Source organism: Azolla caroliniana, unplaced genomic scaffold, assembly GCF_043228905.1.
Source record: "Azolla caroliniana isolate FFs.n. ecotype wild unplaced genomic scaffold, voAzoCaro1.0.p SCAF_18, whole genome shotgun sequence".
Lineage (NCBI taxonomy): Eukaryota > Viridiplantae > Streptophyta > Polypodiopsida > Salviniales > Salviniaceae > Azolla > Azolla caroliniana.
The window spans coordinates 5,140,649-5,166,877 of NW_028230453.1; the positions used below are offsets into that span (position 1 = coordinate 5,140,649).

The 26,229-nt window shown below is 39.3% G+C and overlaps 2 protein-coding genes across 3 annotated transcripts; one reads left to right on the plus strand and one right to left on the minus strand.

The window, feature by feature from the left end:
- Nucleotides 1-1,927: 1,927 nt before the first annotated feature.
- On the minus strand, nt 1,928-5,478 carry LOC147852200 (uncharacterized). Its single transcript, XM_087333736.1, has 7 exons — nt 5,464-5,478; nt 5,180-5,348; nt 3,649-3,902; nt 3,167-3,307; nt 2,966-3,063; nt 2,591-2,725; nt 1,928-2,227 (listed from the first exon to the last, which is right to left on the minus strand). Exons 2-7 carry the CDS (start codon nt 5,338-5,340, stop codon nt 2,135-2,137), a joined length of 882 nt encoding a protein of 293 aa, XP_087189862.1. The 5' UTR covers nt 5,341-5,348; nt 5,464-5,478; the 3' UTR covers nt 1,928-2,134.
- Nucleotides 5,479-17,949: 12,471 nt separating this feature from the next.
- On the plus strand, nt 17,950-25,819 carry LOC147852201 (peroxisome biogenesis protein 5-like). 2 transcript variants are annotated; one of them, XM_087333815.1, is made up of 15 exons: nt 17,950-18,097; nt 18,877-19,043; nt 20,239-20,364; nt 20,965-21,345; nt 21,451-21,699; nt 22,206-22,328; nt 22,416-22,568; nt 22,801-22,973; nt 23,060-23,309; nt 23,809-23,893; nt 24,236-24,345; nt 24,605-24,829; nt 24,917-24,982; nt 25,064-25,158; nt 25,487-25,819. In XM_087333815.1, exons 2-15 carry the CDS (start codon nt 18,924-18,926, stop codon nt 25,566-25,568), a joined length of 2,238 nt encoding a protein of 745 aa, XP_087189941.1. In that variant the 5' UTR covers nt 17,950-18,097; nt 18,877-18,923; the 3' UTR covers nt 25,569-25,819. The 2 variants fall into 2 exon arrangements, with proteins under 2 accessions (XP_087189941.1, XP_087189942.1); XM_087333816.1 differs by having other exon boundaries at nt 20,983-21,345.
- The last annotated feature ends 410 nt before the right edge of the window (nt 25,820-26,229 follow it).

The following is a 26,229-nucleotide window of genomic DNA, read 5'->3' on the forward strand; positions in this document are numbered from 1 at the left end:
TTTTTACAAAAGGTTCAATTACATGAGCATTAATGTGGAATACAAATGTGATCAAATGCACACCCCCTAATAAACAACCTTAGGACCCACACAAATGTCCCACCACCAATATTTCGAATTGTCCAAATGCCTATTTCAATATTTCTATCAACTTTGGTATATGAGCTTTTGGCCTAGGAATTGGCTTTAGGTTCTACGGTACATGTGGTATCATAAAGTCATCGTTGGTTCTACAAGTGTATGATCAAAACTACCTATTTCTTGTTGAGAGAAAGCAAATGCCCTCCCATGTCTCTCCAACATTTCTATGAGCTTTAACTCCTCTTCAAGTAAAAGGAACCCACCTCACCCACTCATTGCTTCTTTCAATAAAGGAAGACTAATACTTCTCGGGTCTCTCAAACTAGTATCCACCATCACTTCTTTTATCCTTTGCAAACTATCTCAAAGCAAGGGAGTGGCTACTAGCTTCTATTAAATATAGTCAATGATCACCCCAAGTTTCAATTTTATCCCCACATGTATTCTTATAGTTCATATTTCATGATAGCACCCCAAATGGGGAGTAGTTATGACAGGAACTCACGCTCCCGATGAACAACGCTCGGCCACAACCAAGCTTAGAATCAAAACACAGAAAAAAAACGGGAATGAATGCACGACACAAAGGAGAGAGAGTACACAGGATGTTTAACGTGGAAAACCCTGAGAGGGAAAAACCACGGGAGTCCACAGACTCCAAACTATCACTATATCACAATGATTACAATAGCGAGCTCACGGAGGCAACAACCTCGTGCTCACGATCTTCGCCACAGGCAGCGGTTACAACAGAGGCAACGACCTCTTCCTCTCTCTCTCTCTCTCTCTGTACACAATTACGCGCTCGGATCTTGCGCAAACAAGAATGACACAACGACTCTCATGTCTCAGTTTGCCCTAAGTCATATTTATACTAAAATGACTTTTCGGCTATTTACAAATATAGCCACGATGGACTCTCAGAAACATATTTACGAATATGTCTCTTCATCCGGTGAGCACTCCTCACCGAGCCTGCATCATCCAACGCTTGCCGGGTACTCGTCATCCGGTTCTCACCGGGTCTGCACCATCCGGCTCTCCGTAGCCGGGTACTCCTCATCCAGTTCTCACCGGGTCTGCATCATCCGGCACTTGCCATAGCCGGGTACTCCTCATCCGGTTCTCACCGGGTCTGCACCATCCGGCTCTCCGTAGCCATGTATTCCTCATCCGGTTCTCACTTCCCATCCGGAGGGACTTGTTTCCTAACAAGTTATTGTCCAACCCGAACATATGGGTCAATGAGGTGTCGATCAAGGGAAACCCTAGATGAGTCGAATAGATATATTTAGGAAAGAGGGAAGTAGGGTAATGATATTGACTACTTAGGTCAACTAGAATAATATTCTTTGTTGGCAAGTTAAGATGTACGTAATCTTGAAATATGCGGCAGTAACTTCAAGATTAATACTATCAAGCACTAGCTTGTATGTAGAGAGTTAGGTCATATTAAATGACTAGTCAATTGACAAAAAAGGAATATCCCCGCTACTATAAACTAATTTGCGCACTTAATGGCCTTGTCCATGAATGTTACAGCTACTCCACTATGTATTCACCACCCTCCATTTTCTGGCGAAAATCTAGATGGCACTAACTAGAGTCTAAGGACGTTCCAAATGTCCACCATTTTTTATTCCTAAGCAATGATTCTTTCCATCTCTCATGTCTCTTTTCATGATGAATCCCACTATATTTCATTACTCAAGCTACATTGCTCTCATTGCTCTCTAGTTCGGCTTCATATAATGACAGTGTCTACTAATATCGATCATTAAACTTGTGTTTCCAAATCCATATTTATATTTATACAATAGACAAGGCATGTGGCTTGTATACCATATTGATTAAATTTGTATGTATTAGTAACTTCTCTTTATATACAAGGGTAATAAAATACATTTCTCTTGTACAACCATCTCAATAGAGATAAACTCTTTATCTTCTATCGAGAATAAATGTAACCTTCCCAACACAACATCTTAGGCTATGTCAAGGTTAATAATGTAGCTCTATAACATTCTATAAGGAAACTTCGAAATAATGTATGTCACATCCTTTTAGTCTTCATATTTGATTTTGAATAGTGTTGCAAAAATGGTGGGCGATCCTTTCGCACACGAATCCCTCCACAACTACGACACTAGTTCACAACAAAAGAGACAATCAATAGGATTGAATATTACAATCTTGACATTTGTTAAAAAATACATTGTCCTCAATGAAAATTCACCACGATGCATATTTAGATCCATCCATTCATAAAATGTTTTGGTATGCTAATAACATCAACAAATTATTCTACATCTTCATTCCATTGTAACACTAGCTTAATTGTGTATTATGTACGACTTTAGCCATTAATAGCCAATGTCAACACAATATGAAGACAAACATGTCCAAAAAGGAATTCGGGTTTTTTTATATAGATATTTTGAGAGAAGAACGCACCTTTGAAAAAATAAATTTCTTGTATAATACAAAGTTTATTAACAATATATATTACCTTGCATGTACATGAACCAAAGCACAAGGGGCATGGATCAATGTGGGTCCATTTTCCTTCCCAGATAACACCACCTTTGCCCTTGCAAATTTCACATTTAGTGACGCCATAACCATTGCAGTTCACACAAATGGTCTAATCTCAAGATTAAGCAAGACAAAAACAATCAGATATGAAAGAAACTTGTGTGAAAAGACTTCAAGCTATGAGATCACAAAATAGATGAAAAAGTCGTTATGTGTGTGTGTGTGTGTGTGTGTGTGTGTGTGTGTGTGTGTGTGTGTGTGTGTGTGTGTGTGTGTGTGTGTGTGTGTGTGTGTGATGGTGAATATAGTTCATTTGTTTGATTTAGCTCTAAAGAATGAAAGTGTTTACCTTCGGGGTGTTGCTTGTGCCTATAAGTTTGACATTCTTAAACGTTGTTGCCATTGCAAGCATGATGGCAACAAAGGCCATGTACAAACTAGTGGTTCCTACAAGTTTGCAATAGAAATCAAGTCATCAATAAGTTGATAAGCTCATAGCTTCATATTGAACATCTCCAAGATATCAAACAATATTAAAGCAAATTTTCACCTTGAAGATCCTTCATTTGCAATGGTCTGTTAACCAACTGAAGTGTCGTAGCATTTCTCAAGGCTCTTCGAGATGATTGGGACACGGAAAGATAAGAATGAGACATGTTATAGATTGGTTTGGTCTCTAATTCTTGGCTATCTACAAAATTTCAAAGTAGACATGGTAGATATTGGATTAGGTTTGAATAATCACAAGTTTCTTAAATTCATAGCTTCACGTTGATTATGATTAATCATTATATGTGGGTTATGATGAACTCTTCGCAGACAAATCCACTCCAAATCTATTTTACATAATTTTCTTGAATAGTTCAAATTATAGGATATTTGTTTCATGTAAGATGAATAGATGTAGGGTCATGTATGATAAATTCCTTTCTTCTCCACACGATCTTATAAATTATTATTCCCCAAGCATTCTTATTGCATGTAGATTATTAAGAGGATTTCAATTACATTTATTGGATAAAGATAAAGTACCAGTAAATTCAGATGGTTTAGAAGCATCTTCATTTCTTGATGATGAGGGTTGCTCTGATGATTCCAATGGTCTACATGATGTCAAGCTTTTCCTTCTTCTGTAGCCACCGATATCATAGCATGATTCATCGGCAATGTGTATGGTATTCCATAACATTGGAGACCTTGGCACTATAAGCTCCTTATTGGAGTTTGTTCTAAGGCGAGGAAGTTCGCTATCCAATCCATCAATAAATTGTTGTGTATTTATACATCTATGAAAGAACATAAATAATAAATTAATCCAGATCTAGAAAACCAAATGTGCATGAGCGCGAAACATTAAAAGCTAGATAGTTTTACAAATAGTTAGCGAAATTTCGACATATCTAAGTAGTCTTGTTTAAATTCTTTATTTTCCATTGTCCTATATCTATTGGTACACCCCTTTTTCAACATCTTAAATTTAGTCGGGCATTTATTTCAACACAGCTTACTACTATCTCAACGTCTCAATGTTCATCCAAATCTTATGCCAAATGTCTTTGAACATGCACATGCTTCCCCATGTGCTTCATAGTCATTGAATCAGTTTTGTGACCAAAACACCAACAATCAGCCCGAATCTTTTTAACCCCCAATCAAAATGTGACTTCGTGTGTGTTCCCCAAGTACTTCAACATTGCATCAATGATCCTAGATGTGGGACGAAGATTGGACGATCTTAGGTCTTTCACAAAATCTAAGTATAATTAGATATATTTATCAGCTATTTGATTCATAAAATTTGCAACACGATAACTAGGTTGGAAGGTTGAGTTCCATCGAGATATAGTATCTCGAGTTCATCCCTCCTCCCCTCAAAATTTCACTTCGTGGAGGGACTTTTGAATCTTTTCTAAATTACTTAAAAAATCCAACAACATGTTGATCATGTTTCCTTTACACATATCGACACAGATTGATAACTTGGATGGGTAACATGTCCATTTGCATGACCCGACTTCAGAATCCAAGCCAACCATCAAATACAACTAGGAATCGGCAACGATTCGGTTTCGGCTTAACCAGTTTGGAAGCTTTCAAACTTGAACCAAACCAAATTAGGAACCAGTTTGGAAGTTTTCAAACTTGAACCAAACCGGTTTAGGAACCTCTTTGGAAATTTTCAAACTTGAACCAAACCAGTTTAGAACTAGTCTCGAAAAACCGTTTATCCTTAACCGATTTGGCCCAATCTGGTTTGGTTTGGCTTGAGGCTTGCCAAACCAAGCTCAAACTGGTTTACGAAGCTCAAGCTTGAACCGAACAGAACTGAAGCGCAAAACCACCAAACCGTTTAAAATCAGTTTAAGGATTGGTTTAGGCTTGAACGGAGCCATTGTCGACTCCGAGATACAGCCCCTAGCAAGGCCAAGCCTTCTACTCACCCGGTGACCACACCCATGGTCCAAGCAAATCTCAAGACCACAAGTTGCATTTTAAGTCCATTCACACCAGAAATCTGTTCACACCAAAGAAAGCAAAGAGAAACAGGAAAGGCAAACCCTACCTTGGACAAGAAGTAAATGAAGTAGGAGAAGGAGAAGAAGACTGAGGTTGAGTAGAAATCCATGGATTCTGATGTAGCCTGTCAAAATACAGAGCAGAAGACAAGGAAGAGTTCCCCAGCCCAAACACAGCTCTGTCCATTAGCAGAATGACCATCGCCATCGGAATCCCTGCATTCTCCCAACAAAATTTTTTAAAACCAGAGATTAAAAAAAAAAAAAACCTCACTCTTGACAACCCAATTTGAAAGCCCTCGTTAGAAAATCAGATTGAAAAAAATCTGACGAGGAAAAAGAGCTGCGGATTTCAGGCGTATCTATCAGAGGCAAAATAATTAGGCTCTCCTAATTACAACCCAAGGAGCTTGATTAGGGAAAGACAAACTCATTAACCAGATATGTTGATGGGTGCAATTAGGGGGGGCTAATGAAGAGGATCCAAATGAGTATCTAAGACCTTTTTCGGATGTGATAATGAAGAGTAATTAGGATCGGAAAGTTACCCGCAAACCGAAATAAAGGATCGGGCGAAATCCGGGTGTAATTATCGAAGAATGGGAGGGCTGCAGAGTAATTAGGCTCTCTTAATTACTACCCAGGTGAGCTTGATTAGGATCTTAATGACAAATCAGGATAAAGAAGATAAATTATCCAATGGACTTGATATGAAGTACATATACATAGTATTGATAAATACATAAGATATAAATGATGGATAAGGAGAAAGAAAAGAGAGAGAGAAAAAAATCCTTTGGATTGTTTGGCGTTGCTTGAATCTCCATGCCACGTGGCATCCCTGGCAACCACCAACTTCTTATTTTTGAGGGGTCTCTTATTCTTATTACCATTCCATGACAATTATATTTCTTGGTCTTTAAGTTGAAGGGATTTGGTCCCACTCATTCATTCATTCATTCATTCATTCATTCATTCATTCATTCATTGATTTTTTTCGTGGGAAACCTCACCAATCATCCGTTACAAATATAAAAACCTCGCACTTCTTCGAAAGCCAAAATGCGAACCTTTAAAGTCAAGCCAAATTACCTGTCGTGAGATTCCGTCAAACCTGTGTGACAGTCATAGCGACCTTATTTCTATGAAAAATGGCCCGAAGAAATGTTGATTGTCGACAAATATTGGGGAGACAAAGGAGGGGGTAGGGGAGCATCCAAGTACCACATGATTGTGAGTTATTCGATTTGTTCAACAATACCCAAAATTTGATCCCCATTGCAAAAAGATGGCATCACGTTGTAGATGATTCAGAAAGAGACAAAACAAACAAAAGGATTTTCCGAATCCCATGTTTGGAAACCCTGGTCGCAAATTGCCCCTCAAACTAGCGGATAAAAGTTCTTGTGTATGGACCAAAACCGTTACAAATGAATCATTGTTTCTTGTGTAGCCCCCCCCCCCCCCCCCCCCCCCAATCCCATGGCTATGCACTTTCGGATGCACGATGGTTTCAAGAATCCAACTCATTTGGGTCGAAATGGAAGCATAAGGATAGAGTTGAGAATGGGTGGAAAGAGGGTGAGGAGTAAGAAATGTTGGAGGATTAAGGGTTGGGGTTGAGGTCATGGTCATGGTCATGGTCATGGTGGTCGCAAATTGCCCCTCAAACTAACGGATAAAAGTTCTTGTGTATGGACCAAAACCGTTACAAATGAATCATTGTTTCTTGTGTAGCCCCCCCCCCCCCCCCCCCAATCCCATGGCTATCCACTTTCGGATGCACGATGGTTTCAAGAATCCAACTCATTTGGGTCGAAATGGAAGCATAAGGATAGAGTTGAGAATGGGTGGAAAGAGGGTGAGGAGTAAGAAATGTTGGAGGATTAAGGGTTGGGGTTGAGGTCATGGTCATGGTCATGGTCATGGTCATGGTCATGGTCATGGTCATGGTCATGGTCAAGTCTATTAGTGTACAATGAGAATTGGAGAAGGAAAGTTGTAAGTAGGGATGGGACTAGTTGTGCCAAGTTTTGTCATGAGGGGTTGAGGGGATGCAGAGGAGTGGGATGTCAGCATTTATCTAACCTCCTTGGGTCAATTCCATGTGTTTCGACCCATTGACTCACTTGGGTTGAAATGGAAGTTATAAGGATAGAGTTGAGAATGTGGGCAAGAGAGAATGGGTGGAAAGGGGGTGAGGAGCAAGAAATGGTGGAGGACTAGGGGTTTAATTTGGGGTCATTGTCATGGCAATGATCATGGTCAAGTTTATTAGTGTGCAATGAGAATTGGACAAGGAAAGTTGTAGGTAGGGGTTGGACTCTTGTGCCAAGTTTTGTCATTATGGGGTGAGGGGATGCAAGAGAGGGGGAGGACGAGAAAGAGTTGGGCGATCAAGTTTGTCTCAATTAGGGATATCTGCTATCTAAGCTCCTTGGGTCAATTCCATGTGTTTCAAGTATCTATAGTAGCTGGCTAGTCCAAGTACACTTTGATCTCGAAATTTTGCATACATGATAAGTACAAAAGACTATGACAATTAATCTACAAATTTAAGGTTACCCTACATTGTTTGTCATTCAAGAGGGAGCCACGGTTTCTACACATTCACTCACACAAATCTACACATGCACAAATATACATTTATATGAATAAATACATTCAAATTTCAAACATATGTGGATACAATCTCGCATCCCTTACACACTAATATACGTAAGTGCACATACACATGTATTTACAAGTACACTAACCTTTCTACAAAAACAATTATATTTGTAAACTCATACTAAAAAAAATCTTCATTTACACTTGCACACGTATAGAGACATTTTCAAACATACACATAAACCTCTACACACTTGAGCCGGTACACTTACATGAGATAGATAGATACATATGTATGTATATATGTATATATATACATACATCTTTACATACACCTACATAGATACTTGAACAAAGAAATGCTAATAAAGATATCCTAAATATGGAGCCAATGTACCATTATTGGGTATTCATGTCTTTCTTGGGGGTGTAGTATGAGAAAGTTTTGATTTTATAAAAATAAAACAAATGTTTAAAATGATTTCAAATTATATGAGTTAATTATACAAAGGCTTGTAAATATCCTATCTTTAGAGTTCCATCATGTGCAAAGGCAACTTCCAATTACTAGCACATTGTAGACGAGTCAATTCACCATGTGGCAAGTGTATTATAAATGAGGCACAATTTCTTTTTCCATTTTACTGTTGTTAAAACATATATAATTTTGTTCTTGAATGACCCTCTTATGAGGAGCATGCGGAGTAATGAGCCATTGATTGTGAAGACAAATGGAAAAATCTCACCCTCTTTGAAATTGCTCTACATTTGCATTCTTATTGTTCCCCTCATTGCTCAAGATATGCTCAATTAGCATATGGTTTTCCTTTTGAACCTTCTAAGGAACAATCTGGACTTTTTTTTTCCAAAAAAATTCTACTTCCATTAGTTAAGAAAAAGTACATAGGATAATATATAACTCATATGTTACAAGCCACTTTGCAATGGCTACAAGAAAACATCATGTATAAATGAAGCAACAAAACCTCATCACAAAATTACTCGACAGACTCCCCTCAACATGAGCCTCACACTACCCACATTCAGCAAAGACGCCCTCCAATCTCTTCACAATTCAACACCTACCTCTTTGAAATTACTCTACATTTGCATTCTTATTGTTCCCCTCATTGCTCAAGATATGCTCAATTAGCATATGGTTTTCCTTCTGGACCTTCTAAGGAACAACCTGAACTTTTTTTTTCCAAAAAAATTCTACTTCCATTAGTTAAGAAAAAGTACATAGGATAATATATAACTCATATGTTACAAGCCACTTTGCAATGGTTACAAGAAAACATCATGTATAAATGAAGCAACAAAACCTCATCACAAAATTACTCGACAGACTCCCCTCAACATGAGCCTCACACAACCCACATTCAGCAAAGACGCCCTCCAATCTCTTCACAATTCAACACCTACCTCTTTGAAATTGCTCTACATTTGCATTCTTATTGTTCCCCTCATTGCTCAAGATATGCTCAATTAGCATATGGTTTTCCTTCTGGACCTTCTAAGGAACAACCTGGACTTTTTTTTTTCCAAAAAAAATCTACTTCCATTAGTTAAGAAAAAGTACATAGGATAATATATAACTCATATGTTACAAGCCACTTTGCAATGGCTACAAGAAAACATCATGTATAAATGAAGCAACAAAACCTCATCACAAAATTACTCGACAGACTCCCCTCAACATGAGCCTCACACAACCCACATTCAACAATTATGCCCTCCAATCTCTTCGCAATTCCACACCTACCTCTATGTTTGGTACCTTAGGAGGAAACAACCACCTTGATAAATCCACTTTGCATTGCCATCCACCATCTGTAACATCGGAGAACCTCTCCATTTAAGAAGGAAGCGGTATCTACCTTCTTCACTTGCATCAGAGGGCCCCTGAAGGCTGTCAAACTTTCCGTGTAGCGTAGAAATCAGATTAAACCAAATGATCGTTAAACTCTCAGTCGATGGGGTTCGCGTCCTGGTAAACGACTCCTTGCACCTAGAACCCACACTTGCCAAACAGTAAGGCCAACCACTAAAAACCAAACATCTACGTACCGTTCCTGTATGTAGAATGAATCTCCTTGAGCCGCAGGTTGAATTGTTCCATTCACCACCTTTAAGAGAAGGGCTATTTCCATTCCACCCATGAAACCATGCAGCAGATTCAGTAGCTAACCAAACAACTATTGCACTTGATACCTGAACTTCAACCCCGCATCGAGCCAGAATTCTTAAGCTCCTAGTCCAAACTTCTTGGGCTCGTGGGCAACTCCATAAACAATGGGCGATGTCCTCCAAACTCACTCCACAGGCCTTGCAATTACTCATGCCACCCCTTTTCCCCAACCACTCTCCGGTTGGAACAACCCGATAGGTGATTAGCCAAAAAAACACCTTGACCCTCTCGGGGAGGGATGAGTTCCATATCCTATTCCTAGTTTTATGCACAAAGACTGAATCGACAACTACATGGGTCCATTTGTTGACACACTTCTCACAATGCAAGCATAAATGTCTCCCCAAGCGATTGAGTAGTCAAAGAAACCACGTGATTTACCTTGTTCGTCCCTCCATGTATATTCTGCAAGATCCCATTCTATTACGGGCATGACCATATAATATCCCGTGGTGAGAATTTACCATAGTATTCTATACACTCTCGTTTAACCCTCACAATTATCCACGAGTATAGAATATTACGGTAAATTCTCACCACGGGATATTATATGGTCATGCCCGTAACAATTTCTAAACACTCTAGTGGCTTCCCTTCAACTACATACAAGATCCAATCCTCCTCAACCTCATCGACTGATGGATTCACCTTCCATTTCTTACCGTCTCGTGCCACAATTCTAATCGGGGACCAACGAGCACCTGCAACTACAAATCCCAACTGGATGATCTTCCCATTCTTTCCTATACCCTTGGCATTGATAACTTTTCCGGCATCCCCACATTGTCCGAACCATTCACCCTCTTCCCCATTACTAATAAGAACAGAGTAAACAACTTTATCGACTAGGTCAACCATCTTCCAACCATTTCTGAACTTTCTCACATCTTCATATAATTTATCCCGATTACTAGGGGACAACTGCATCCAATTTTCTATTGACTGAATCCCAACACCATGCAATATAACCCATGGCATACCCTCGCTCAAGACAAGCATCTTCCCCTCGTTCGACTTTAAGGTCTCGTTCCACAATAGGGGTTGGTGCATCCATTCAACATTAGTACTTGGACCTATACGGCTAAGATGCCCATGGAGCATATCCCAGGCCTTCATCACTGACATACACGTGTGATCAGCCAACCGATTAGACCTCCTAAGCTTTAAGTCCATACAAAATAGCCATGATTTATGTGGCTTCCAATGCCCACCAAGTTGTGGACTCTAAAGTATGCTCCTATTAAAAATCAATGTTTTCCATAACTCATTTCCGGGCAACAAGATCCTTACCAATACCTTACATAGCAATGATTGACTTTGTACTCCAGGGTCGATCAATCCTAAACCCCCCCTTACTTTTGGGAAGAATCAACGTAGACCATGATACTTTAGATGCCGCATTGTCTTTCATATTCCCAGCCCATAGAAAGCCCCCGATACATGCTTTAACAATACGAATAGCATGCCTGTCAAACATCCACACTGAAACCGCATGCCACATAGTAGACAAGAGCACATGGTTAGCTACTATGATCCTGCCAGCTAATGATAAATTCATCCCTGACCAGATATGGATTTTGTTGCAAATTTCACTTTGAATTTGTTGCAACTGTATTCTTTTGTCGATATCTACACCAATCCACATTCCCAGATATCTGGTGCCTTCCTCTTTTGCAATCCATTTGAAATCAACATTTGGTTTCCATACCAGCTTGACCTCTAAGCTCATCCAAAAACCCTTGGACTTATTCCAATTGATGGCAACTCCCGATGCTTTGCAAAAGAGATCGATAACAATTTGTGCCCTCCCCAAATTCGCTTCATTACCTTGGAGGTATAACATCGTATCGTCCGCGAACTCCGAGTCGAGCAAGGACTGCCTTGTGTTAGGGATTAAAAGACCAAGTAAATTTGTCGTCTAACTATTCAAAAAGGTAGACATTGCTTCAGTAATAAAGAGGAATAGAAAGGGGGCGAGAGGACAACCTTGCATGATGGATCTAGTTAGAGAGATTCTAGCTCCTTTCTTCCCTGCAATCAACACCTTACTTGAGCCATTCTTATATAAGGCTTGAGCAACACACCTCCATTCCCACGATAGCTCAATCACCTTCATCACTTCTTCAAGGAAATACCATTGCACTCGATCATAGGCTTTCTCGAAGTCAAGCATCAAACAAGCTATGTTTTGCTTGGTCTCCCTTGCTGTCGCAACAGCCTCCCAAAACAATATCACATTGTCCATAATAAATCGATGCTCCATGAAATCAGTTTGATTGGTCTGGATGATATCTCCTAGAAAGGGCTTGACTCTCTGCACTAGTATGTTAGCAATTTTTTTATAAATGAGATTTAAAATGGTGATGGGCCTCCATTGTCTAATCTCGTGCGACACCTTCTCCGATTTAGGAATAAGGTATATCAGTCCTTCATTGAAGCTGCTCTGCATCCTTCCCGTTCTCCACATTTCCTAGAATCCAACTTCCAAACTAGGAAAAATATGCTCCCAAAATTCCACAAAGAAGGCTTTGGGAAGGCCGACAACTCCAGGGCAAGCCCTGCTATGAATCCTATCTAGCCCCGCTACAATCTCTTCCTTCTCTATGGTCTTTGACAATTGTGATTTGGCTACCTCTCCAATCCTGGTCTTCAAGCATGCAACTACATGATGCATCAAGTTAATCGGTGGGGCTTCTGTCAATGTTGGAGCTAAAAGGTCTTTGTAATACTTCGTTGTCATTTGCAAGATTTCATCTTGGTCAGTTGTCACCGAATCATCCTCTCGCTTAAGACTTACAATAGGCTTTCCCTTCAGTTTTGGAGCCTTGGTAAGAAAAAACTCACTATTAACTTTATCTCCGTTGACAACCCACCATGTTGTCGACTTTCTAAAGAGGAATTGCTCCCGTTGCTGCCTAGTCTCCTACAACACCCTTGTGGCTTCATGCAGTATATCTTTCACCCAAGAATAGTGTGGGTCCACTTGCGTAAGCTTTTGAGCTGAGATGTCTGCCTTCCTTAAGCGTTGTAGCTAGGAATGACACCTTACCAGCTCCTCTCTAGCTGTTTTCTGAAGAGCATGTGAAGAATTAACAATCTTATCCTCTAATACCTGTAACGGGTCGTCGGATGATGGAGATGTTGACCAGATGTTAATCACTTCATCCTTGACCTTCTGGATACCAAAAATATTCGGAGGAATCCTCAAATTGCACTCACTCTTATTCTTATGAATAGGACCGCGAGTCAAGGAAACTGGAAGGGGATCGAAGTAGGTAAAGCTAGCTAGAATGGATGTGTAACCACTCCAATCCTCAAACCCCATGCTCACATAGATGCGGTCCAATCTAGAGTGACATCCTTCACTCTCCTTCCAACCAAATTGTGAAAACTGCAAGGAATTCTCCTCAACCACCATACTAGAATACCAAGAATCTCTGATTCCAACCATAGCAATTAAGAAACCCCATGCTCTAAGCTCCTCTCCCTGTAACAAGTTCGAGTGAGCCCCCAAACAATCATCGGTCCTCTCAGTCATGTTGAAATCTCCTGCTACTATCCAGTTGTCATAAGAGGGAATTTTGTTTGCCAACTCGCTCCAAAAAGAGGTCATCCCACTGTTACTATTTGGTACATAGACATTCAACACCCCAAATTTCACATTCCTCCATTCCAAGTAGCAGAACATGACCCTTCCTTCTATCAGTATGCCATGATCCAAAATGGCAATATCCGGTGATTTTCTCACCAAAATACAAACTCCACCTCTCCTTTCTAGCACACCGTGAGCTAGAGCCCACCATGTGTGCCAATCCCCTGGCAACGGAACGGGTCTTTGAAAAGTTTTGTCCTTTCTCGGCCAAGGTGATGCTCTTGCAAGAGCAAAATATCAATCTTCCTACATAAGTTAACAACTTCAAATTCCTTCCTAAAAAATTGCTTCTCAAGCAAATGATGGGACCCACCAAGTCCCTGCACATTCCAAGAGAAAAGTCTCATTGACTTGGGTTCAAAAGAAGATCCAAGGGGGATTCACCTTTGCTCGACAAGTATGCCGTCATCATATTCCATATGTTTTCCCACTCCATTCTTATTTCCCATTTTTTATCAGTGGGTAATTCACCACAATGGAAGTGGAACTGACCAGGATTTAGCATAAGATCGTGCACCCTCCATATGCAAACCAAGGGAACATTTGGACCAAGTTCAAGAATCTCCCCGTGTATCAGGGAGCTCTTCCATTGTGCATGCAGCCCCGTGGCCTCGTTTTAAGATATAAGGTATCACATACACACTGCTGCCCTGATACAAAACATTTTCAAGGAGGATTCTTCTCCCCTTCCATCTTCCAAATCAGGCTCCAATTCGAAGGAGCAACCGATCTCCGGTCTACTAGAGTCCTTATTGATGAGGACCATGTGTGGTCTATTCCAACCATGAACTCTTTCCTTGGGAGTACCAATGTTCACCGCTACCTTGGGTACCTCCATACCTTGCATCTTCTAGTCTTTCATCATAACAAAGTCAACTCCCACAATCGAAGGATTTCCGGCCTCAATCCGGGCAAGCATTTTCTGCACTTCACTATTACCCATGTCCGCATGACTCTCCTTGTCCTTCCCTTTCCTAATCCACGCCTTAACCGTTCTTAGGTCTGATGAAAATCTCTTGCCCCGGCTTTTAGAGGGCTCTACAAGTGTTTCGAGGGTCTCGATTCTTGGAAGCAAATCAATAAGAGTCATCAAAATTATCTCACCCTCTTGGGTTTCCTCTTCCCTTTGTGACAAGATATCAAATCTATTCGAACTGGAACTGTCACTTGTAGGAGGACCCTTATGATTATGAATGTTAGACCTAGCCACTTTCCTTGGCGTTGTCGTGAAGATTTTCAGCAATAGTGTGAAAATCCCATAAAACGTACAAAATCAAGTATGAATCACATAATACAATAATTGTGAAGATAACATTTTAAATAAATTTAATATCTAAGTACAAAATGATGGAGGTTTCGAATGCACTTTATTACATGAGAAACAGACAACTAAATGTCAAGATATGAGGGTATAAAGTTTGTGAAAGGAAAAGAGAAAATTGTGAGATATCCCACATAGGCACGACAAATACGGCTCTCATCATATATAAGGTAGAGCAAAAGATATTATCTTTGTGTCTATGTGTGGAGCATAGAGAGTTCAAGGTAACTTGAACTAAGAGTGGAGGTGGGCTAGCTACTTGTAAAGGGTTTTGGCCAACCAAAACCGGACCGGCGATGGACCAGCGATGGAGCCGGTGATCCGGCGGCAGTGAGACACCGGCATTCGACGGCAATCCGGCGACGGCGAGGCGGCGACATCCAGCAACCGACGGCATCCGACGAACCGGCGTCCGGTGACTAGATAAATAAATATATAAATATATATACAGATACAAGGAGGGCAAGTAAGGATTCAAACCTTGCACCTCCGAGTTAGGAGTCAATTGGCTTACCATTAAGCCATGCCATTTAGTTGAATTTATATTTCTATCATTGTACTTTTACGTAAAAATTCTCATACATGAGAGCTAAAATGAGTGACATGGTTATCATGCACCACATGTAATACATAAGCGTCAAATGGCAAGCATGCATTTTATGCATGTCTTATACCCTCACATGCATCATATGCATGAGAGCATCTATAAAAGAAGGAAGGGGGAGGAGAAAAAACGTTTTTTTTTGGGTTATGAAATTAAGAAGAAGAAATTCGTTATCAAATTGATCGTGTAACTTGTTTCTTAAATCCAAAGATAAAAGTTCAATCAATCTCTCTCAATCGTTTAATCTCAACTTCTCTCTTTCCCAATCTATCTTAAGTACTTTCTCGCCAAAGCTTGTGCCAAAGCTTGTACCGACTTTGAATCCTTCCGGTCCAGAACCCCGGCGGTTCCGCCTCACGATCCGCGCGTAGTGACGGATCCTCACGACAACGTTACCCATCCTTCTTCTCCAGTGACTTGCTTCCCAACATGATCGAGGATCCTCTGCCCTCCCATCACTGACATTGGGTTATCGAGCATCTTGGTGCCTTGATTTCCCTTGCCTTCTCTTTTCTTCCAATACAAAGGGCAATGTTTGGCCGTATGGCCCATTTTCTTACATGCAAAGCACTGGCCCAGCAAGCCTTCATAGCCAACCTTCACCACCCTTAGGCCAAAAACCTCCATGTGGACTCTAATCTCTGTTGGCAGTTCTTTTATGTCTCTAACCAATGCCTTAAGCTTGGGGATTTCTGCAACCTTATCTGCAAATGAGGGTTTCTCTATACATACCATCCTAATATTGTGTGCCAACTTTGGGATCAAATGATGGAGTTGGAAGGGTAGGTCTAGGAAGCATACGGTAATGACCACTGGAGTGCCTACTTTTTTATGCTCCTCCATTGCATCAAAGTCTGGACTCCATTCCAAAATCATGGCTTTGCCATACTTAAGCGTAATCCATTTGTGGTCCAGAATTTCTTGACATTATGGCCTTCTTCTAAGATCACATGGTGATAATTATAGCTCATTCACAAAATGTTTTGGATAAGCGGCATTTTACCCAAAAGGGTTGCTTGCAACATGTCTCTTAACAACCCTTTACTAGGGTGCCCTCCTAACAACCGACATATGAATGCCGAACACTTCAACCTACCCACTTCTTCAGCCAACCTTTGATTCTCGGCCGAAGAAAGATAGAGGTCGATTCCTTTTCTTTCGTCAATGTTCTACTCCACCAGCATCTCTTGGACTACATCGAAGTCAATAAAATACTTTTCTCTCATGCCAATGTCAATGAGTTCCTTGGTATTCATTTCGGCAAGTGCCGTGTTCAGCTCCCCCCCTATCAGATTCTGGTCCTTTGGGCCCAAATGCATACAAGTATCTAATATTTCAGCTCGAGGAGGGTTTGGATCCATACTTGTTCCGATTATGTCCATTGGAGGAAGCTTGACCATCGCCATCTCCAAAAGATTGTTGCAACTCTCTGTGCTTTGGCCTTGCATCGTCAATAGCCGCCTTCCAATCGTGTTGTCGCTTGTTGCCGAAGACTTGTCCCTGCCGACTACCTTCTTTCCCAATCCCGGTTTGGGTCGCGCTATTCAGCGAGAGGTTTGCTAACGCAGAGGCAGAGAGGGCCATCGAGGATGATGGAAGGAAGCTTTTCCTTTCGACGAAACCCTCGTCTACTTTTCCTCTATCGCCTCCTCATTCCGTTGCCCCATCCCCCTTCTTTGTCGATCCCCCTTCTTTGTCGCTCCCTCGTTCAGGCCTGACAACACCACAATGCAGAACAACCGCTGATCAGAACAGGACAGCCACTGACGGGTGGCCGAAACTCCCTCTTGCAATAGCAGTTGCGCGCGCTCTCCTCCCTTTGACTGTGGCGCACTACTAGCCAACACGTGCGGTCCTCGCCATGCTCCTACGCCTTCTCCCGACCTAGTGATAGTATTCTTGGAACAACCTAGACTTATAGTTGAATATTCTCAAATGTGTAATGTAACTTTATGTAAAGCCCAATTTATTGAAGGTTTTCATGTTCTCATACAACATAATTTTCTTGTCCTATTGAACACATTATATACTTAGTTAAAATGGAGCCTCACAACAATGATGTCGAGCATTATCATGTAGTTTCTAAACCCATGTCATGGTTTGATATCCTAGTGAACCATGTGTGAAACACACACAGAAACACACACGTACACACCCGATATATGTCCAGGCCTGGTGCCATAGCCTAGAGACATCGTGTCTCTAAAGTGTGAACACACACAAAAGCACACACTGTACACACCCGAATATGTCCAGACCTGGTGCCATAGCCTAGAGACATTGTGTCTTTAAAGTCTTCAATGATTTTTCGAAGATGGGGGGGTGATTTTGCTTATGGTGAAAGCAAAACATATTCTTTACTATCCAATTCAAGCTAAATAGATATATAGTTTAAATGTAATAGATGATGATTCTCACAATTATGTATATGGAAGGGACATTTCTGTAATAAGTAAGAAATAGATTATATAGAAGCCATGGCTTTTGCTGCTGCTACACTCCAATCCTTGTACAGAAATCCATGTTCTTTCTGTTAGTTGTGGGGATAATAATGCTCGGAGGACGCTCTCAGCTTAGCGCAACTCAGGTCAGATTGATTGCTTTGTTTCATTATTAATCACATCAATTTTTACACAAAAAAACCTTGCTGTGTGTCTTTTATTCTTCTTTTCCTGATTGTAACACAAAAACATTCTTAGCTCTTTTCCCATATGCTTTTCATCAGATATCATACTTTATGCATATGAATTTCCTCACATATCATGCTGTATGTATCAGGGTATTCATCAAATATCGGCGTGCTTTGTGTATGGGTTTCATTACGTATCGTACTTCATAGATATAGGGTTTCATTAGATATTATACTTAATGTACATCAATTTCATCATAAATAATCTTCTTTATTTATGTGAGTGTCATTAGATATCATACATTTATGTAGATGGTTTCATTTGATATCATACTTTATGTATATGTGGTGTATTCATAAGATATCATGGTTTATTTATATGATGATGTTGTTATCAATTTAATTTTTTATGGTAGGTTTTTGAGGCATCGTACTTAATGTATATGGGTATTCATCAGATATCATGCTTTGTCTATATGGTTGTTCCTCAGATATCATACTTTATGTACGTGTATATTCCTCAAATATCCTACTTCTGGTATCAATTTAAACTTTTGTGAAATATTTATGTAATATCACACTTTATCTATAAGGGTATTCATCAGATACCATACATTTTGTATCGAATTTTTCTGTTAGATTTCATTAATGACATACTTTATATATACATGTGTGTTCATGTCAGAAATCAATTTGAGCTTTGATGATACATTTATGTAATACTTGTCTTGTTTTAGGAGGGATTCTTTGAACATTGAATAATAGAGATTATTTAGCTGGAAAAATGGCATTAAGAGACCTAATAATAGGCAGTGGGAGCTGCGCAGTTCCAGGAACATTGTCGGCGACCAATCCACTTGGTGGTTTGGCAGAATCCATCTTTGGTTCAGCTTCCAAAACTCAGGTTCTCTACAGATTAAGCATGATGAATATTGTTTTCTCCTGGCTATATATATTGCATGAAATGGATAGTTCTCTTCGTACTGTATGTATGCATGATGTGGGTGTCTTCTTTTTATAGGATGTATTGAATGAGGTAGGTTGTTCTCTTCAGACTTGTACACTCATATAGTAATGGGATTTTGGGGACAATGCATCAAGGCACCCAAGAAGTAATAAGATGCCCATATCCTGCATGTGGAGGTCAATTTACCCTATGAAGAACTAGGTTTCCAAATGTAATGACTTGTTTGTTTTCTTTGGATTAGGACACTAGGACATAAATGGGATTTGGGTTCCACGCAAGAAGCGATGATGTGTCCTTATACTACATGTAGAGGTCAATTTAACCTATGGACAATTAGGTTTCCATATGTAATGTTAATTGTTTGTTTTCTTCAGACTAGTACATTAGAACATTAATGAGATTTTGGGGTCAATGTGTCAAGAAGAAGTGATAATGTGCCCATATGTTGCATGTAGAGGTCAATTTAGCCTTTGAACAATTAAGTTTCCAGATGTAATGCTACTTGCATGGGGACATGGCTATATATTAATGGTGAGGTGGAAAGTGAGAGAATAGATGTTCCACTGAGAGCCAATGGAGCTCCACATGGAATACCTGCCCTGGTTATGATTGTGTCCTTACAGAGAGATTCATTTCATGTGAGACGGTTGAGATTCTTAGATGTGGTTCTGTAGACCCATCATTATTAGCCTTATGAACCTGAGGGTTCACCGTGCATATATATGGTTTTCTACTTTATGCATATAGGCATGAAGGGGGTAGATTCAACTCACTGTGTTTAATGTGTGTTGATCATGCACATGTTTTCTTGCGTATTATATCTTCTTAGGCATGATAAACATGCACATATTTTTTTCTTACTATATGATGCATGAAGTAAATTCGATGCATGCTAGACCTAATATAGTGTGCATGTTTTTCTTCTTATTTTGTACATAGGCATGAAGTGGGAGCTAATTAGTTTATGTTTTCCCGTTCTTATTGTATGTATGGATGAAGCAAGTAGACTCAATACATAAACCTAAAGAGTGGTTATCATGCATTTGTTTTGTAACTCTTATGTATGCATGACATGTATAAATTCAATGCTAGACGTAATGGGTTGTGTTTGTGAAATTTTTAATGTCCATAGGAAAGGTTACAAGAGCTTCCGGCATTACCAGCGTGCCAAGAATCACTGGTGAATGAACTAGGATCATTCACTTCCCTTTCAGGTTCTGAGTATGCCCAACAAAATGGTGAACCACTTGATCCTCAGGTAAGTTAGTCACAAACTTTTCTTGACCCTTGCTTTTTCAGTATGTCGAATCAAAGAAAGGATGAAGGATGGTGTTTAATTGTCTATTTATGCTTTGAAAGTTTTTGGCCATCACTATTTGAATTTCTTTAGATTGAAAATGATTTCCAACCTGCTGATATTGACCTTTAACTAACCTTACACCACCACCGGAAGTTGATAGGGCAGGAATTTGATTACTGGAAATACTGAGAAGGGCATACTCTAGGAGGAAAATGTGATGAAAGTTTCAAGTTCCTTCTATAAAGCAAATCAAATGTCACATGTAGCTGAGCAGTGTTGGGATCACTATATATATATATATATATACATATATACATATATATATATATATATATATATATATATATACATATATATATATACATATATGGCTATATTGCCAAGATAATGTGTGCATACACACACTTTTATTGTTCACATTAATTCATTTAGAGGTGTGTGATAGTCATGCATACTTATTTACACTCATATGCAGACTATTCATGACAGACACACAAGCATGCCATATGTTAGCTATAACATTTCATTATGTAACTGGAATCTCTCTTTTCATGGTAGGTTTCTGGATTCCTCCAGGGATTCCGTGGTGCTGATCAACAAGGATTTCAAGATGCTTGGAGTGAGATTCTTGCGCCCCGATTACCACAGCAAGCATATTTCCAGATGCCGACCTCCTCAGGTGTATTTTCCAAGTTTGAACAGATTTATGAAAAAAACCCAGCCTCTTCAGTCCCTCCAATTGAAAATACTCCTCAAGGGATGCTTTCCGGTTACTTACGATCTTTTGTGGACAGCAGCTGGGCTGAAGTTCCTTTTCATCCCATGCCTCTGCCAGATCTTGGTTTGTCAGATATTGATAAACAGAGGATCCGAGATCGGAGTAGCATCATGGCACGCCACTTTTTTGCTGATAAGGGGGATGAATATGCAAGTTCTCAGGTAACGAGCTTGCATATTGAAGCACCAAACTTGTAAACATTGAAGGGATTCCTCGCTAAACCCTTACTTTGTTTTTGTTGGTGAACTTGAATGCTTGTGTTCTAGGTGAATGCACTTTTACATTCATTGGATATAGATTCTGAGCTACGATCTTGGGAACCACAAGGCCCTTTTCCTGAACTTGAAAAGTACTGGAGTGATGCACATGCTGGAAAACTAGCAGCTGTAGAGAGTGGCCAACATTTACAGAATTCTGATCAGTGGGCAGAAAACTTCAATACATCCAGGGATCCACAGCAGTGTGTAGGAAAGTTTCAACAGCAAAGAAATGGTTGGGCTGATCAGTTTGACAAGGTTTTCTTTCTTGGCATTTTCCTCTGTTTAATACACATATCTACCTAATATGCTTGTGTGTAGGTGTATATCTACTTATACACAGATCTGTATAAATATGCCTACTCTATCTACATATCATGCATGATATACAGATACATAACTCCATATCATGTATATATAGATGCATATGTTTGTGGTTTTGCTTCAATACTGTTTAGCTGGATGGATCTTTGAAATATTTGCTCGTTGAATCCTTTCTACGCTCCCACATGAGTATTGGTCTGAAATTTCAACTAGAAAATTATTTTGCAACTACTCGTGAGTGGGAACTAAGCTTCCGTTTGGGTATGTGTCTAGAGTAGTTTCAGGATTTTCCCATGTGGAAATTTATGCTCAGTTTTCCTAAGTTTGCTCTAGGATTGATTAACTGATAGTTTTATCAATTCTTAATCACTTTGTACATGTCCTGTATATGAATGAAATTTCAGTACCTTTTTAGGAATCTGTCATAATTGTAAATTTAGGAACAAGCACAACTATCTACAACGGAATTGTCTAGGCATCAAGATGCTGGAACTCTTGCAACTTTAGGCCAGATAAGGTCATCGGCTGACACACATTCTCAAAACCTGGATCCCAAGTTTCAGGTCAGTCAATAAGATATAGGAAAATTTCTCTTTCAAGTCTTACATCTAGCCTCCTCAGCCCTCTTCTTTTTGTGGTTTTTTATACAGAATTCAAAGTCCTTTCAATTTGTCTCCAAGATGAGCAGAGGGGATCTTATTCTCGAAGATAACCAGATGAAGCCAAATGGAAATGGTTGGGCTGATGAATTCCAACACACAAACATCAATGAGAAATGGGAAACTGAATTTACAGCAGGAGAGGTTGTTCTAGAAATTCAAGAAAATTTATTAAACATCTATAAATGAGAGCCAACAAAGATTATTAACATCTCTAAATGAGATCCAACAATGATTATTAATGATACTATTAGCTCATTAAGCAAATAACAAAAAGAACATGTATTTTTATAAAACGTTATGAATAATTCTTACAATAAGCTTGCTTTTAAGTCAATTGCTAATCATATTGCAATGTGTGATATTCTGTATGCAGCATGTTCATTTGGTGGACAATTGGGCGAATGAATATGCTTTAGTGGGGACATCAGAAGAGGGTTGGATTGATGAGTTTTCTAAGTTTAATGTGAAAGACTGGTCTCATGAGTTTGGTGGTCAATCCTCTAACAAAGTTCATCAGATCAATGAATGGGTGGATAGTTATGACAAGTAACTGCCTTTGTGCCTTTAACAATTTTGAAGAATTGTGTGTATTTGGATTGCATAACCATCGGAATTTGATGATTTCTTTTCAGATATGTAGAGGAGAAAGCAATGATGAATCGAAATTTGCCATCATCTTCAAAGTGGTTGTATGCATTTTCAGAACAGAATCCCTATGTGGGTCATCCAAACCCATTGAAGGAGGGTCAAGAGCTTTTCCGGCGAGGGCTTCTTAGTGAAGCTGTTTTGGCTCTTGAAGCAGAAATACTGAAGAATCCTGATAATGTTGAAGGTTGGCGTTTGCTAGGCATCACCCATGCAGAAAATGACGATGATGGACAGGTTAAGAGGGATATAACTCCTCACAATTGCTTTATGGGAAGAGCACCAAAATACCCCTAATTTTTTGTTACATACCAAGATACCCTAAGTCTTCAAAAATACCAGGGCATACCTTTCTCTAGTACAATATTTACTACTGCAGAAGAGCAATCTGGAAAATTTTAGAAGGCTTGGGGTTTTCTGGTATGTATCCAAGAAATCAGAGTTATTTTTGTGTTTTCCCCATTTTTATCTTAATGGTAGCTCGGTTGCAAATTGGAAACTAAGACCAGGATCGGGAGTTGAACTTCCAACCTATGGCATACAAGGCCAGGCAACCCCTCCCTCTTCTATTGATATCCTACACTTCGATTTCTGATTCAGAAGAATTGGTGTTTTATAACAAATATAGGATCGATGATAATAACTAACACAAGAATGGTGGTATTTGGGAATATACACCAGTAATCACATTTTATCCATATTAAGTTCTGTCTCTGATGAGCGTTTATGATGACAGGCCATTGCATCAATGGTTCAGGCAAGAGATACAGAACCCACCAACCTCGAAGTGCTCTTATCACTTGGTGTCAGTCATACAAATGGTAAATAGCTCAATACTATTACATTCCGCTTTGCATTGCTGTCCAAACATTCCAAGGAAAATTCCTTGAGAGAAATGTTGTGCTCTTATTGAAGACCTCTATTCTAGAATACTCATATGTTGGCCTCAACTTTCCCCTCGAAAAAAACCGATGAAAAGAGAAGTAATCATATAGCAACTAAAATGGAAACTAAAATACGTGCATGATTACATATGCACGCCACCCAGGTGGAACCTACATAGCCTTTCTTGATATTTTGATTCTCATTATCATGTGTACAAAGAAATACAGTTTGTTGAATATGAGGGATAACATTCCCTGAATTAAACATTTTAACTTCAGAGCTAGAGCCACAAGATGCCTTGAAATATCTGAAAGCTTGGCTTCAACATCACTCCAAGTACGGTGCAGTGATCCAGATGGAGCAAGTTCCAGTATTAAACCATAGTGAGGTAAATGCATCACTACGTATATAATGAAGGGGTAGTATGAAAAGTATCCCTGATATAAATAATAGTAAACTCAACTCTATGCCCTGTAGTTTTGAAAATATCAGTTAACATCTCTTTGTTTAAAAATGAAGAGTCCAATATTAATATCACTGATACTTTAAAAACTGTAATTGATAGATTTGATATTACCTCTTATACAAAGGGAGTTTCGGGAAAATATCTTTAACTGTAATTGTCTTCACTCTGTTTGTGGATCCAGGTCACATGTCTCTTCCATAAAGCTGCACAAATGTGTCCGGAGGATGCCGATGTCCACACAGTGCTTGGTGTTCTTTATAATTTGTCAAGAGAGTATGATAAAGCTATTGCGGCTTTTCAGAAAGCACTTGAATTAAAACCCAAAGACTACTCTCTTTGGAATAAACTTGGTGCCACACAGGCTAATAGTGGTCGAAGTGCTGACGCCCTTCATGCATATCAAGAGGTGCACTATTTCAAATTATGGAGCCAAAAACATTCAGATAACCATGTTTTGCAAATCATTTTTCAAATATTTGTCCGAATAATGCAGGCTTTAGACTTAAAACCGAATTATGTTCGAGCATGGTCCAATATGGGTATAAGCTATGCAAATCAGGTACTATACTGTCCTTTTCAGTCAGCCAACAGAATACACATTGAGAGAGATAGCACATACTAAATTTCAGGGCTTGTACAGGGTCTATATGAAGATTCTATACGCTATTATGTACGAGCATTGTGTATGAATCCAAAAGCAGAAAATGTTTGGCAATACCTTAGGATTTCCCTCAGGTAAGGAGCTCTCTTGCCCCTCACTCACTCTATAGGTTCTATCTAATAGGTCATTTTGGCCTTCTCAAAATGTTACTTTAATACATTGTTTAATGTCTATCGTGTATGCACACATGCTTTTTTATTGATCGTATGTACAAGTGTCTAAAACCATCAGGAATGTATAAGATTCATGTGATGTCTGAAGGTAACCTTTAACAAAGGCTATTTCTAGTTGCGTATTTACTATTTACATACAGGAACCACTTTGGCCTACTAAAGATGGGATCCATGCAGCATATGCATGTACATTATGTGTAGATAGAGAATCTTGAATTTTGTTTTTCAGCACCACGGGGAGTCGAGAGTTGATTGATGCTTGTGAGAGGCAGGATCTTGATTTATTACAACAAGAGTATCCCTTCATATGACAGCTTAAAGGTTTCTACTTGTGTACGTGGTGTAGTATCCTATTCCAATGTATCATTGATTTCATTGTAATCAAATTTTTATTTATTTATATGCCAAGGGTCTTACTACAATGAGCATTCCCAGTTTGTATTATAAGATATTTATCTCAGTATTCCCAAGAGTGATGCTGGTAATAGATCTTGTCTCTTCTTCATATAAGAATTGATGTAAAATACTTATCCATTCTCTGGATGAAGAGATTTAGTAATTATCATTTATCTACACAACACTGGTTAATCCATGAGAGATTAATCATCCGTCATAGATTAAACACCCATGATTATGTTCCAAAGATAAGATTGGTTGATAATAATTTGTTGATTATTGTGGAGGATGACATGGATTGTAATGTTGATATTGTTTCTCATATTCAAAAAGTGATGAGCTAATTAATGGCCCATGTAATGAAAACCAATCAGAAACGTTAATGACGGGATCAATCTGGACAAATAATGAACTAAGGTTTCCTACTAATAATATTCTTGATTTCACCCTGGAATTTTGTATTTCACCGAAAATTAAGGCCAAGAGTCAGGAATAAGTTCATCATTGCTGATTGATCAGATGGGTTCCCTGGAGTTGTGCAGTTTGTTTGGATCACTTTTTTGTGAACCATGAGTT